Source organism: Rhipicephalus microplus, chromosome 10 (genome assembly GCF_043290135.1).
Source record: "Rhipicephalus microplus isolate Deutch F79 chromosome 10, USDA_Rmic, whole genome shotgun sequence".
Lineage (NCBI taxonomy): Eukaryota > Metazoa > Arthropoda > Arachnida > Ixodida > Ixodidae > Rhipicephalus > Rhipicephalus microplus.
Genome location: NC_134709.1, coordinates 11,013,760 through 11,029,319, shown reverse-complemented (window position 1 = coordinate 11,029,319; position 15,560 = coordinate 11,013,760). Strand labels below are relative to the sequence as shown.

At 43.4% G+C, this 15,560-nt stretch overlaps 1 protein-coding gene across 1 annotated transcript in view; it reads left to right on the top strand.

Moving 5' to 3' along the window:
- Window positions 1–1,289: 1,289 nt before the first annotated feature.
- Rad17 (Rad17 checkpoint clamp loader component) overlaps window positions 1,290–15,560 on the top strand; it is a 34,039-nt gene continuing 19,768 nt past the window's right edge. Inside the window, exons 1-5 of the mRNA XM_075875024.1 lie at window positions 1,290–1,429; window positions 1,544–1,735; window positions 9,010–9,087; window positions 10,558–10,690; window positions 12,258–12,388. Of these exons, the coding sequence (XP_075731139.1) occupies window positions 1,424–1,429; window positions 1,544–1,735; window positions 9,010–9,087; window positions 10,558–10,690; window positions 12,258–12,388 (540 nt within the window). The 5' untranslated portion in view covers window positions 1,290–1,423. The remainder of the gene's footprint in view (window positions 1,430–1,543; window positions 1,736–9,009; window positions 9,088–10,557; window positions 10,691–12,257; window positions 12,389–15,560) is intronic.

The window sequence follows — 15,560 nt, the reverse complement described above, 5'->3', positions numbered from 1 at the left end:
GTTGGAAATAATTAGAAGAGATGGTAATTAAGGGAATGTATTTTTGGCCTACCAAATTCTTTATCTTTAAACATGCGCCAATTTTCGCCTAGGGAATGAGAAAAAAAGGTGTTTTTAAAAATGGGATAAAACTGCCTAATGCATGGCTAATTTCCTCAAAATTTCCCTTATCATATAAATGAATATTTTTTTCACGGGTGGGGTTAAGCCTAGCGGGAATAGAAGTTGGGAATCGTTTTTTTTTTTTTTTTTTTAACATGGTGGCCATTTTGTCAGCACTGCTGCTTCGTCTTGTGCTGAGCGTTGCAAGCGTTTTTTTTTTTTTTTTTTTTTGCGCGCGTTAATGCGTTGCGCATGCAGGCAGGACCTGCTCGCCAACGCCGATATGCGCGCGTCGTGTGTTTCGCATGGGCACATCTTGGGTGAATCTTTGCCCTCGCATGTCAAAGTAGGCCATTTTCGGTATCCTGTGCGACCGCGGTCATTCAAAGCCATTCAATGCCAGAAATGCATGAAGTTTGCAGACGTGAGCGTCATGTGTCATAACACGACAGTTTGCTCGCGCTGCGCCGAAACACATGTTGCAGACACCTGTGCTGCGATGGTACTCAAGTGCCGCTTGCTTCAGGCCCCACAACGCTTCTTCAAATGACTGCCCGATGATCCAGAAGGAAAAGGAGTTCCAGCAGGACTTCTTTTTAAAACGGAGTTCCTTAAGCCGATGGTGCGAGACCACTCGTTTTACCGGAAAGCTGTGACTGGGGCTCTGGTCAGACACGTCCGAGTCGATTGCTGAGTACTCGAATGCACCAAAGCACATGGTCAACTAGGTTTAGTTTGGGGCCGCGACTGCTGCAACCCGGTGAGAATAGACGAAAAAGCTTATTCTAACCGGGTCAAAAAGGTCCGTGTCGCAGCAGTCGCGTCCTAGTTGGGGTCATGGGACCTAGATGGAGGCCAGGAGACCGTCTCACCGCCTTGTAATAGTTCTAGCACACTAGTGCACGTGCTCCCGAAAGAATGCAGAGTTCATCAACCGTACGACTAGTGAAACTCCCTATCACATTGTCTCAAGCTTTTAGTGGTGCATTTTTTAGTTAACATAAAACGAGACAATCAGTAAACCACAGCAGAGTTTCGAAACTTTTATTGTGTCCTTGTGTTAGTTCGCTCACCACTGAGGCCACCTAGTGCTTACGAAGGTCAATTCTGACGTCATTGTACATTTCTGACTAGAGCACTAAGTCAAGTCAAGTATGAAATCAAATCCAAGTTGCAAGACGGTTTTCCTTTGAATTCTCGCTGCGAAGCTCGCTTTCGCGACTATCATGAAATGGATTACAGCTTCCGAGAAACTGTATTATCTAGCCTAATGTAATAACTCGAAGGTATCGCATGCGCCCTGCTGTTGGTGCGGCGTAAGATGAGCGTAAGTCTTTTGTATCTGTCGCATAGGCATTCTCTCTTGCGGTGCGCTTCTGCTACAGATTCTCATTCGGCGTTTCGTTGTGTTTCATTTTCCCGCTACGGTTTGATATCGAAGTGGGTCAAACCCGCCGATGGATTTTGTTTGGAGCCGCCACCGAATCAAAGCACCCGCAAGCGAGTGACAAGAAAGCGGCCAGCTCCAAAAGACACCGGCGGTCCCGCGGATCTGGCTACGTCGGATCCAGTGGAATCACTTGCCCGCATCAATGGAGGCTCCTGGGTGGAAAAATTCGCTCCAAAGAGTCGTGTAAGCATCCATGAAGTGAAGAGTGAATTTGTTGGCTGGTTGGTTTAGCATATTGTGTTGAGTCGCAACTGGAGTGGCCAGTCAGTGCTACGTGTGGTTGTATGTGTACCATTCCTAGCTGTCCCTGTCCTTCGCGCGGCCGTAAAGTGTTGTTTGTTCTTGTTACGTTATTCCGTTTATTTCGTTCCCATCTATCTACAGTATCGCGTAGACTGAGCTATACTCTCAAGAGAATACAAACATCGGAAGCAAACTTTGTTTACCGGACGATAAAAAATACCGACAGTCATCAAATCCTTCAAAACGATCTTGAAGCTATGAGTTACTGGTGAGACAAATGGCTAATGACCCTTAACTCAATTAAAGGCAAGGTAGGTTCATTCAGTCGTAACCATTCTACGTATAACTTTTCTTATTCTATAGGTAATACAGTGCAGCCTCTAGCTTCTTCATGCACTTACTTAGGAATAAATTAAATCTCTGTGCTCCCTTGGAAAGAGCAAATAACTACAGTTTGTGCTAAGGCATCTAAAACACTTGGATATTTGCACCGTAACTTGCATCATTCTGACTTAGATAAAAGCCTATTAAACCTTTGTTTGCCCACAGCTGGAATTTTGCCTCAGCAGTGTGGTCTCCTCATCAGAAATGCCTTATCAACAAGGCAGAGTCAGCACAAAATAGGGCTACTCGATTTACATAATTCAACTACAATGGATATTTCAGTGCTACTAACCTCAAGCAAGAACTAAATCTATAGCAATTAGAGGCCCATCGCTCTACTTCCTTTTATGTCTGTTTCATAAATACGTCCATGTTCTGCAATGTCATCAATTACCCATTAATGTCATAATGCGCACATCACGTTTAGTAAATAGCCTAAGCATTGTGCATATTTTTGGAATTAGCCAAGGTTTTAATTCATCTGCACTGCCACGTGCCATTGCACTACAGATTGATCTTTTCAAAGCCGTTGTCATAATCACTGACCATAACCATTTTTGTGAGCAACTAAACAGACATTAATACACTTGCTTACAGTGTACTTGTGGACTAGCTAGACATTCTATTATTGTGTAACAATTTTCATTGGGACACTGCTTTACCGTTTTTGGCCTGTTTTGTACTTTTGTGTACGTTGCCTGTGTTTTTTTTGTTACTGTTTGTTCTGTACCTCATCACTGAATGCTCATTTGAAAGCTCTGTGATGTATTCTAAACAAAAAGAGAAAAAAGGCACAAAATATGTGGTACCGTTGTTCACAACGGCAGTATAACATATTGTCACGTCGCTCTAGGGGCCTAAAGATGGTTTATTGAGGTCTGAGCAACAGGGTTCTTACTAAGCATGTCGGTTGGGGGGGACACGCACGCACTTATTTCTTTAGTGGCGTGAGCCTTTGCCTTGGCATACGACCCGCTACTAGAAGTAGGTTGGTAGGTGGCAATATTCCTCCTCCAAAAGAAAAAAAAAAGAGTATCGTGTCGATACTGTAAAGTTATTGCAAAAAAAAAACCTTAAAAAATACAAAACAGCTTAAACAATGAAAAAGGACACTAATAGTTAAATGATAAACGTGAACAGTTCACCAATGATGAAGCAATAGCTGTTGCACAAATAAAAAACACAGGAAAAATGTTCTTTTAGGAACGCGCAAAATAAGGTTTCATGTGCAGCACGTGAACAATGTCAGAGCTCAGCTGTCTTTGTTGTACCCATGCTGACAATGCAGTGTCCGGAACCACTTCGTAGTTTACTTCACTGACGGGGCGCAACACTTTTGTATAGACCGAAGTATCTGCTTAGCAACTTTTTAAAGAGGCCACGGTGACAAACAGGGGTCGAAATTCGAACTTGGTCTAACGAACTGTAAGATACATCATTGTTGACGCATGTTATAACGTCATTCATCGACCTGTTGCTGCTGACCAATGTGTAGCCAGGCGAGCTGGCGAGTTATTCAGCGCGCTCTGCAAATTCTTTGGTGTCAGTTGTTAATCGATCGGCGTCTTCACAAGAAAGCATGGTATCCAGCGTCGTCTGAACTTTGCGGCTGTAGAGAAGGTGAAACGGTGTAAATCGCATTGTTTCTTGAACGGCGGTGTTATAAGTGAACGTCACATAATGCAAAATGCGATCCCATGTTTTGTGTTGGACGTCGATGTACATGGAGATAATGTTTGCGACTGTCTTATTTAGTCGCTCGGCGAGCCCATTGCTCTGTGGATGGTAAGCAGTCGTCAATCAATGCCTGGTGTTACTTAGTTGAAAAACTTAATAAGATGTGCAGTGAACGCTGTTCCTCTGTCGGTTATCACTGTAGATGGAGCACCGTGGCACAGAGCAATGTGGCACTTGAAGAACTCCGCTACCTCAGAAGCCGTGGCTCGTGGTATCACCTCTGTCTCAGTATAGTGTGTCAGATAGCCAGTTGCAACAATGACCCATTTGTTGTCGTTGGTCAATAAAGGAAATGGGCCAAGAACGTCCATTCCGACTTGGTCAAATGGCTTGTGAGGTAGATCGATTGGCTGAAGTAATCCTGCCGGCTTGCTTGGTGGTGACTTGCGACGCTGGCATTCACGACAGCTCTCAATGTACTGCTTCACGCTTGCTAAAAGTCCGGGCCAGTAGTGCGTCTCGCATACTTTGGCGAGCAGTCACGAGTAACCTAAATGACCAGATGTGGGCTCGTCATGACACGCGGAGAGAACTTCGTCCAGCATGTCCTTCGGAACGGCAAGGAGGTAAGCGCGGCTCGTAAAACGGCCGTTTTTCTTGTACAGGACATAATCGCAGAGGCAAAAAGACGTTGCGACGCGAGACAGATGGCGAGGTGTAACGCTGTTACGACCCTCTAAATAGTCGATGAGCGGTTGAATCTCTTCATTCTCTCGCTGCCGTCTGCTCAAGTCCAAAGAGCTTAGGGCGCCCAGAAAACCATCATCGTTCTTTCCTTCCTGATTGACTAAATGTATGGGCGCATGCGACAGTGTATCAGCATCTTCGTGCTTCCATCCAGACTTATAGACGATGGTCACATCAAATTCTTGTAGACGCAAGCTCCACAGGGCCAGTCGTCCTAAAGGATCACGTATGTTCCCCAACCAGCAGAGCGCATGGGGGCATGGTGGTCCGTCACCACTTTGAATGGACGACCATGGAGGTACGGGCGAAACTTTAACGGCCATAGTACTGCGAGACACTATTTTTCTGTGGTTGTGTAATTCACCTAAACATGAGACAGTGAGTGGCTGGCATAGGCTATGACTCATCTTTTGCCATGTTGATGCTGGACGAGCGTGCGCCAAGGCCGATGTTACTGGCATCAGTGTGCACCTCTGTGTCAGCATCATCGTCAAAATGCGCAAGAACGGGGGCGGACTGCATCCGCTGTCGTAGTTCGGCAAAAGCAGCCTGTTGCTCAGTAGCCCATACAAACTGTGTGTGGTCTTATGTAAGGTGAGTCAAGGGTTCCGTTATCTTCACAAACACTAATAAATTGTCAATAGTAGACGCACAAGCCCAAAAAGAACTGAACAGCCTTTTTGTCTGTAGGAGGCGGAAACGCAGCTACAGCGGCAAGTTTGTGAAGATCGGGTTGGACTCCTTTCGCGTTCACTACATGGCCAAGGAACTTCAGCTTGTCATAGCCTAAGTGACACTTTTCCGGTTCGAGTGTAAGATCTGCTGATCGAATAGCCTCTAGCACACTCCTGAGGCTGGAAACATGTTGCTGGAATGTTTCAGAAAAAATGACTACATCATCAAGGTATACGAGACAAGTTTGCCACTTCAGACCAATGAGCACAGTCTCCAACATTTGCTGGAAAGTGGCGGGCACGGTGTCCATTGCGCTGGAAAGGAAGGACTCGAAGTTCATTCAAGCCATCAGGGGTGTGGTCTCGCTTGTAAACCTCAATCTGCCAGTACTCACTTTTTAAATCCAAAGAGGAAAAATAGTGGGCGCGGCGTAATCAGTCTAACGAGTCGTCGATGCGTGGCAGCGGATACACATTCTTTTTAGTCACCCTGTTCAGCTTCCAGTAATCGACGCAAAGACGTAGTGTTCCGTCTTTCTTTTTGACTAGGATGACCGGAGAGAACCACGCGCTGTTAGAAGGCTCGATAATGCCATCGTCAAGCATTTCTCAAACTTGTGTATGGATGGCTTCTCGTTCCTTCATTGACATGCGGTAAAGCTGCTGTTGTACTGGTGGGGGTCGTTGTAAGTGGTGATTCTGTGCCTAATGATCGAAGTCTGGCGCACCTTAGAGGAAGTAGCGAAGCATGACTTGATTTCAAGCAATAGTTTTCGCAGTGCTGTTTGGTTTTCTGGTGAGAGGTCAGAGTTAATTTCGATATTGTTTAGAGACGTATCGACGGCCTCCACTGCGTCCGACGTGCAGCAGGTTGAAACGGTTCCTAATTTATCTGCAAAGACTAAAGAAGTGTCACAAATAAGGTGCCGGTGTTCGTTACTGAAATTTGTAACTGGCAGTTGAGATCGGCCATACTCTTAGCCACACAAACACCTCGAGTCAGCAGGTATTCAAAATTTCTTTCTGCAATCGCTTCACCATTTCGCAATCCACAGCATGTGACGTCGACTGTAACACTGGCTTTGGAGGGAGCGTTAACACTTTCAGCAGAAACACGAAGTACGCCAGCACACTGTTGACCGTCCTGCTTGCCGATTACTCGGTGGGCTGAGAAGGTGATGCGATGCTCTTGAAGATCAATGACAGCTCCATACTCCTGCAGAAAGTCAACACCAAGAATGGCGTCGCATGAACATTCACGGAGCACTAGGAAACTTGCTACGAAAGTAAAACCGCAGACCCGAACTCTGCTCATGCAGGTTTTAAACGAAGAGACAGTGTGGCCACCAGCAGTTTGAATCATGGAGCCATGCCAGGGCGTGATTACCTTTCTTAATAGTGTGGTCATTTTCCCGCTTAGTATCGAATAGTCAGCCCCGGTATCCACTAAAACACCAACTGCATAGCTGTCAATCAGCATCGGTATATCCAGAGAAAGCTGCACATACCGTTCAGTCGAATCTACGTCCTTGCCTGCTAGCATCAATCAGAGGTGTTCAGCACGTCCACTGCCAGCGACCTCGCATCCAAAAGTCGCTTTCGTTAGTTTTCCCGGCTGGGACTGGGGGACCGCGCGCCAGGATTTCGCTGGGGCGGAGATGAAAAGCGCCTCGGTGACGGTGAGTGCGACTGCCAACCAGAAGGCGGTGGCATGCGCAGCTCAGCCCGGTAGTCCTCAATGTCCCGGGCTCACTGGCCATACCAAGGAGGCGCTGAATATACTGAAAAGCTCCGCAGCCCGAGGCGCCAGTATAAGCTCTGGCAGTACAAATGGTCTGCTTCACCGCAGTGGAAGTACAGAGGTCGGCGGTCAGGAGTGCGCCAAACATCAAATTTCCGATGCGATGCGCGTCTTTCGTCGAGGTAATGTGCTGGTTGTTCGGCAAGATGTGCAGGACTGGCATAAAGAAGGGTGGCAGCGTGCATGTGTTCTCGTAGTACCGGAGCGGCTGCGTCGACTGAAGTGCAACTGTAGGAGGTGCCTTAACGAACAGTGGGGAAGAGGAAGAAGGGCGCTTCAAGGCTTCCGCATAGGTTGCACGGTGGTAGTCAGCCAGGGTGGGTGTGGTGATATCCAGAATCACAAGGTCGCGAAGGGCCTGCTGCATCTCGTCCTTGACGATTCTTGCAATGGAAATCGCCATAGGGAGTGGTGGTGATGCCTTTTGCAGCTCCTCGCGTACTACAGAGCGGATAAGGTCGCACAGACACTCGGTGTTGCTCCAAATAGCCGTGAGAACTTGAGCAGCAGACGTGTTGTTCACTTGCCGCTCATACAGGGTGGATCGATGCTGAAGCATCTTTTTTATTGTGACGGCCTTGGACTAAAACTCGGCGACTGTTTTCGGAGGGCTCCTTACAAGGTCAGCCAAAAGCATGCTCCTTAACTCCCTGCATCAGGTGACGCAACTTCTCCTCTGTCATTCTCTGATCAGCCCGTCTGAACAGGCACATCATATCTCCGACATAGGTCATGACAGTTTCATTGGGCTGACAGTTTCATTGGGATGCGGGCCAGGATTGCTCGTTCCGCTCGTTCATGGCGATCAGCACTTGTGTAAGTATCCAGCAGCCGGCGGCAGAATTTGGGCCACGACGTCATCTCCTGGTTCAGGTACCACGTACGTGCTCCGTCCTCCAAGTAGAAGTACACACGTCGTAGTTTGGCTGCATCGTTCCATTCGTTCAAGGCAGCCACGTGCTCGAAGTCCACCAACCAGTCCGCGACGTCTTCGAGCTCGGTGCCATGAAATTGTGTCGAAACCTGTGGAGTTTCGAAGGTGTGCCAAGTTGCTGTTGGGTTTTCCATACCTGTTAAAGTGGTTTGAATGGATGTGCTCATCATACTGGTGTGAACTGTAACGTCAACTTCGAGTGGTAATTCCATGATCCTGCGCAGGCTGGTCCGATCAACGGGAGTGTTGACTCGCACTGGACTTGTGGTACAGCTTCCAGGAGGGGTCTGAAACATCCGTGAGAGGCTACCCAGCACCTCCACAAATTGTCACGTCGCTCCAGGGGTCTAAAGAAGGTTTATTAAGGTCTGAGGAACAGGGCTCTTACCAAGTGCGTCGGTTGGGCTTGCTCGCCAGAGCGGGGACATGCGCGCACTTCTTTCCTTAGTGGTGTGAACATTCGCCTTGGCATACGACCCACTACTAGAAGTTGGTGGGTAGGTGATAATATACAGCTGTGCTGAGGCGGCATTGCACTCTTTGCTGAGAGTACAGAGTGGGGGAAAAGGAAAGACAAAGATTGTACATAAATAAGCACTTGTGCACTATGTGCATCCTCTGTTTTTTTCTCTTTGCACACTAGGTTCTTTACAAATATCAAAGCTTGGTTAACCTCCCTGCCTTTCCTCTCTATTTATCTCTCTCTCTTTATTTACAAATATCAAATATAAGAATTCTTCACCACCACTACATAAATTGCATACCTTTCGTCAAAGCCTGAATGTCGCTTGTTAGGAAGTGCTTCGTGTTGTCTGCTCATTAAGCTTTCATGTGGCCAGGGTAGCAATGTGAGTTTCACAAAAAGTTTATCGCACTGAAATGTTTATTGGGTAGTGTCTTGTTGTACACACAATTCTTTATTCGAGCTAGCTGGCATGGTGCAAATGTGACTCTCAAAATGGCCCTGTACTACTTATGGAACATCTTTGTTTTGCAGGACGATTTAGCTGTCAATCGGGATAAAGTGGACCAAGTTTCTCGTTGCTTCAAGGAAAAACTCAAAGCCTCTGCAACGGTAAAGTATGGAGTAGCTTTACTTATTAATGCGATGGTATGAAATAGCTCGTTTCACACAAGCTTTGTTGTTCAACTTGTTGTTAATGTTGACATCATTGCTTATGAGTGAAAAATCATTTTGTCCACAACCGAAAAGTGCAGAAAAATGCAAATAAAATAAATAAATAAAATGTTTGGTATGAATGAGATATGAACCCAGGCCCTCTAGAGGCAAGCAGATGTACTACCCCAGAGCTATGCTATTTGTTTAAACAGCTTTGGAAAAAAACACTATGTGATTATCATTTAGTGGAAATAGTCTGCTCAATGCAATGTGAGATTGCATGGCAGAAACGTAGAATCATGCCAGAACATTGGATTGTATAACAAATGGTTCTTTTAAAGGCCCAACAGTTGCACAGTGCTCGGACATAATTAATCATCAGCTGCAAAAACATCAACGAAGAAGAGTAGCGGCATACGTTTGCGTGTTGCCTTACAGACGTTTAGTGGGCCCTTCGCTGATTTGCAAAAAAGGTATGTTGGCGTAGTGGGCACTTAACAACTGTTCTTGCTGTAGGCATTCTGGGATAGCTTGAAACGACCAATGATAGGCATACAGTGATTTGTATCTTTACAGCATGGTTGAGACGTGCACAAAGTACCGAACCTATGTCAGCAGTTCAGAAGGCGATATACGCAATGCCCAATTACGCTATTGAATTCTATTCTTGAGGATTATAATGATATGTGGGGTTTAACATCACAAAACCACCGTATGATTATGAGAAATGCCAAGTGGAGGGCTCCGGAAATTTCGACCATGAGGGTTCTTCAACGTGCATCCAAATCTGAACACGGGCCTACAACATTTCCGCCTCCATCGAAAATGCAGCCGCTGCAGTCGGGATTCGATCCTGCGACCTGCGGGTCAGCAGCCGATTACCTTAGCCACTAGACCACCACAGCAGGGTTCTATTCTTGAAGGCGAAGCTCAAGCGTCCCTTAAGGTTTTGTTTTCTTCTATCCACTGAAACCTTCATGGTTAAAGGGGTCCTGCAACACTTATTCAAGTAACTCAAAAGTAATTTTGAAATTATATGTGGGCTTCACAAAAAGTTTAAAAACATACTCATCATTAAGGTTAGTGTAAACATCAGCTGAATATGTATGATTATATGTATCAGCTCAATATTACACCAATTCATGTGGTATTAAATTATGGAAAATTAATGCATCTTTTATTTTAATCTAGCTTTTTTTTACCCGTGGTTTCGAAAGCACATCACAGGTCCCCAGTGATGGAGTCGTGATGGGGATGGAGTCGTGAAGCATGACTTATGAAATGCTACATCAATGCTGACCGAGTCTAGTTAAAGTGTTATATTTTCTTGAAGTGCAGTAAGACCTATTTTCTGTGAGAGTCAACGCTCAGTGAACGGTGGCGCGAAATAAAGCCAGTGAAACACATCGCACTCCCCGTTTTCAGAATGCAGGTGCAGTCATTCTTCTTTGCGGACCTGCTGGTTCGGGAAAAACAGCGACGCTACGCTGCCTTGCAGCAGAAGAAGGCTTTACCATCTGCGAATGGATCAACCCAGTTTCCCTTACTGCGAGAACGGGTATGCTATGCTATTGAGAAGGCGTGGTGTGCTATATAGCATGCTGTGGTATGCTGCATAGAAAGCATTATGCTATAGACGTGGCCGACAGTCGTTGTGTTGTCATGAAATCGGAGTAATTCAACGTATTTGTGGAAGGGACATGCTATACAGTGGATCATATTATTTTTGCTAGTTGCATTTTTGGTAAATTTTTTTACTGGTCTTTTTAGTACTATTATGATTTTTTTATTGGTAGTTATATACTATAAACTGTATTCTAACAGAGCCAAAGAGTCGGCTTTATCCAGGTTTACAACCTTTTCCTGACTGATAACAGCCTGAATGAAGAAAAATATATTAAAATTCATGACATTGCACTGTCATTTTAGTATAAATGTTTCAGTACAAAGTCTAAGAAATGCAATATTGACATCCGGTTTCACTTTCACTAGAACCCTAGTTACTGCAAAACAATGAAAAGATAGTTTTCCAAGTATAATTTGCGAGGTACTTTTATTTCAAATTTCTTGAATAAAAGGTTTCTGTAATCAAATATTGAAACAAGGCCCTTGTTTTTCTTTTTCTTCCTTTTCTGTTATCTTCAGTAACTAAAACTTGATATGGCTATTTTTCTAGCACTTAAAACAAGAAATACAGAGGGGAAATAACAACAGATGTGACCTGTATTTAGCAGATGGCTAGAAATAAGGATTTAATGCTGTGCCATTATGGTAGGAAATTTCAAAGTTGAGAATTCGATGCCTCTCTTGCCCCCATCAGTATGGATGTGAAATGTGAAGCACACGTCAACATTGGTTTAGATTTGCTTCCCATAAATGATGGCAATTTTGCACTCTTTTTCTAAAAAAAAAAAACCAATGAAATAACCATGCCAGTGCCATTTGTTACATTACAAGACCCAGAAACAGGAAACCCGATCTTTCAGCAAAATTTTCAGCCAGTACTTAGCAGCTTTAAACTGAAAATAACATGTGCAACTGTATTGACCACTGCACGCTAAAATTGTCACAAACCCCTTAATACCATTTCAATCCTGCCCCAAAGACCAACAATGCTAGAAGCACAGCCATTTGGTTTCATACTCATTTTGATTGTGTAAGCTGCTTTTGAATGCCATTATCATCCTCATTAGTTTAGCTAATTATCATGTAAATTTATACTGAGATATACAGTAATTAAGTCATCATGTGACTAATACCATTTTCATTGTTACTCTTGTACAAAGTGCATTTGTATATTACTACAGGACATTGTAATATTTTGGGAGCAGAAGTTGTATTTAACATAACTAATGTGGAGAGTGATTGATATGTGGGGTTTAACACCCCAAAACCACCATATGATTATTAGAGACGCCGTAGTGGAAGGCTTCGGAAATTTAGACTGCCTGGGGTTCTCTAACGTGCACCCAAATCTGGGCACACAGGCCTACAGCATTTTTGCCTCCATCGAAAATGCAGCTGCCGTAGCCGGGTGTTTATTTATGAAGGTAATTATTGAGTAACCTTTATTTTGATTAAATCCTGTGTCGTGGGTTCGTACTACCCGTGTTTCATTTCTTTAGAATTCAATACAAACTGGGATTTTGGAAGAAGCAGCGGACAAGTTGAGGAGTTTGAAGACTTCCTTTTTCAGTCGAGTCGCTACGCCTCACTTCTTACTGGAGACTCGGCAAAAAGGGTTGTGCTTGTAGAGGTAAGAGTTTGTAACTGCATGAGCTACATGGAGCTCTCTTTGTACACAGCAAGGCTAAATGACAAGACTTGCCTCATTTGTGCTATTGCTGCCTTACTAAAGCCTCCACTCATGTTGTTGAAATGTACATTCAAACCTCCATATAACAATGCTTTATCTTACACAAAATTAAGTTCGTTTTGCATGTATTTCGAAAATTAAAGGTACATATAGTTGACACTATATCTATTGCAAGACTATTGTTCATTTACTTTGTTATAACCAATATTTCATTACATCAGGGTTCGTTATATCGAGGTTTGAGTGTAGTCCGCCTATAGTGTTTTGCCATTTGAGTTGTTATGCAAAGTTATTATGCCCCTTAACTCGTTGGGGCACTTTTTACACGACTTTGTACACAATATGTTTGTTCTACTGCATCTTCTAGTCGCTAAAGAGCAATGTACGTATAGTTTGGATGAATTGAACCTCCCGAATAGTAAAAGTATGCCTTTATTTAGCTTAAGTTTTGCAGTGTATGAATTGTTACACATGATAATTTTGTGAAGGCACTACCACATTTGACAAGCTGCTTTATGCGAGCCATACATAATTTTATTTTCTCAGAATTAATATACAATAAAAGCTTGGTAATGTGAATTTAATGAGATCAGGAAAAACTTAAGAATTAACTGAATACTGAATTATTGAAAGTACGGAGAAAGTAATAAACAAGTGTCCATTAGACGAATGCATTTGTTTTGTTTTTGCTGGCGCTCTTTGGCCATCAAATGGCCCTTGCACCAAAAAACACCATATATCATCATGTTTTGTTTTTAATAAATATATGTGTATTTAGTACTTATATTATATTATAGCAGTGTAAAACTCATAATTTTTATCATTCACGACTTTGATCACAGTCTCACTGCAACTCGAAACCCCCAGTACAAAGCCGAAATGTGCTCTGAACTCTCTTTGTTAACCCTCTGAGGGTCACAATTTTTTGTGAAATGCGTGCTAAAAATGTGTAATTATTTATTGCTGAAATAAATTTTCTATGTCATTCTATGTCAAGAAAAAAAATTTTCTTAAATTTTGTTTTGTGACCTCAATGTGACGAAATATTTTTTGTTACATACACACGGTTTATTCGTGGGTAACAACATACAAAATCCCCCCTCCCCAAACACTTGCACGACTTTTTATAAATAAAAATTACGCATTGCATTAAAAATAGCTTATAGATCTACAAAAATAAGTATACCAGGGTACTTCTCCGGTACAAAAAAAAATGTTTTTCCTCGAACACTTAACACTGGGAAATAGTCACTTTTTATCCGATCCGGATCATCTCACCGCGCATGCTTTCGAGATGTTGCTTCTTTATCATCATTCCAGTCTGAACAGTTGGCTAATTCCCGTTTGACGAACTGACATCCAGTGAATCAGATTCTAATTTGTCATTTGAGGAGAAGTCCACATCAAAAGAACCATATCTGTACTCCCTGGCAACAGAGCAACCAGCGTGCACTTTCATGGTGTTAGTGAACTGCGCATGCGAACGCGTGGAAGAAAACTGTTGGGTTGTTCGCCCATCTGGAAAACAAAAGGAGTGGAAAAGCTATAATAATCCTTCATTTTTATTGTTAACGAGGCTGAATTAGTTTTTCCGAGTCCCCAAAACTGGAAACACAGCCACGGAAGCATCGTTTGTGTAATTTAGCGCCGCACCGAAACAAATGTAGTTGCGCCTAGGAAATAAATAAACAAGGGAGTAAGAAGTGGTCACCCTTTTAGAGATTACAAACCTGACAGCCATCAGCTTTGTGAGCGTAGGAAGCGATCGCCACCTTAAGGACGAAACTGGAACCAGCCGCACCACGTACGCGTGTTCAGATGCGCAAGTAAAAACTGGCACGCCGCTTTAGAAAGAAAAAAAAAAGATGTAAATAAAAAGAGAAACGGAAGGACATCGGCACAAAAAAAATTTCACGTATTGAGGAAGCTTGGAAGAACATGAAAAGTGACAGGAATGATCGAAAAAAAAAAAAAAAAGTTTTCAAATCAGCCACCCAATGGGCGAGCTCGAATGTGCAAGCGATAGCTGGTGCACCGTTTTGGGAAAAAAAAAGAAAATAAAAAAGACGGAAACACATCAGCACATAAAATAAATAAATAAACACGTATTTTCAAAGCTTGGCAGCACATGCGAAGTAAGAGAAGTGATAGAAAAAGACGCATGTTTTAAACAAACAGACAGTGCCGTGCATGTACGGTGAAAACTTTCGTGCCTGTTAGGTGATGCCTTACATGTGTGACGAAAACTGTCGAAGGGCTGAGTACCGCCACCACAAACATGACCTCATGAACATGGCGATAATTTTTTTTGCTGGAAAAATGGCTGGCAGCAGAGCTTTTTTCCTCCAAAATGTAGCTGGTGAGCGTTTTGTTGGCTTGCAGCTCATGTTCATCAGCTTCCAGCATGTTTGAGTTGGGGGTGTTGTGCTCCTGTTAAATGAAGCTAACGAGTGCCACATTTGTGGTGGATGAAACTGTGGTCACAAAGGGCACGATCACTGCGCTCACTCAGTTTGGTTGTTCGTGAACCCCATTTTTGCTCCTTCACAATGCACATCTGGAGCACCTTGCGCTTGTTGCGATCATCCGAAAGAACTGGGTTGTGACCAAATATGATGAAATCAACAAGAGTTTCATCCTATTAAGCAATACATATAAGGGCTAGAGAACACATCTGAATTATCTGAGGTAAGCTTTTTCTGTAACTAGAAAGAAAATTGTCCATATTTATATGCTGAAGTTTGATTATTTTTATACAAATATGGAACATGAATGATGTCAGGAGAAAAATATATTTAATTAGCAGTTAATTAACTTTCATTACGCCAAAGCACGCAAGTCAAACTATTCTATGATTATGTTTGTTGCTATCGAACATAGAGTACCTTTGAGTAATGGTTAAATTTTATGCATTAGCGAATGGTTCTCGATGGGTCACGCTTGAAAGAGTTAAGTGCCCAAAATAAATTATGCTGGCACCTGCTAGAGTCACATGTGAGGCTCTTAGAGCCTATTTATAGCTTGATACAACTAATATTTTTAATGACAGCTGTGTTACAGTGGCTTTGCAACACTTTTCAAACATGGCTAGAAAACGGTGCAGTCTAGGCTG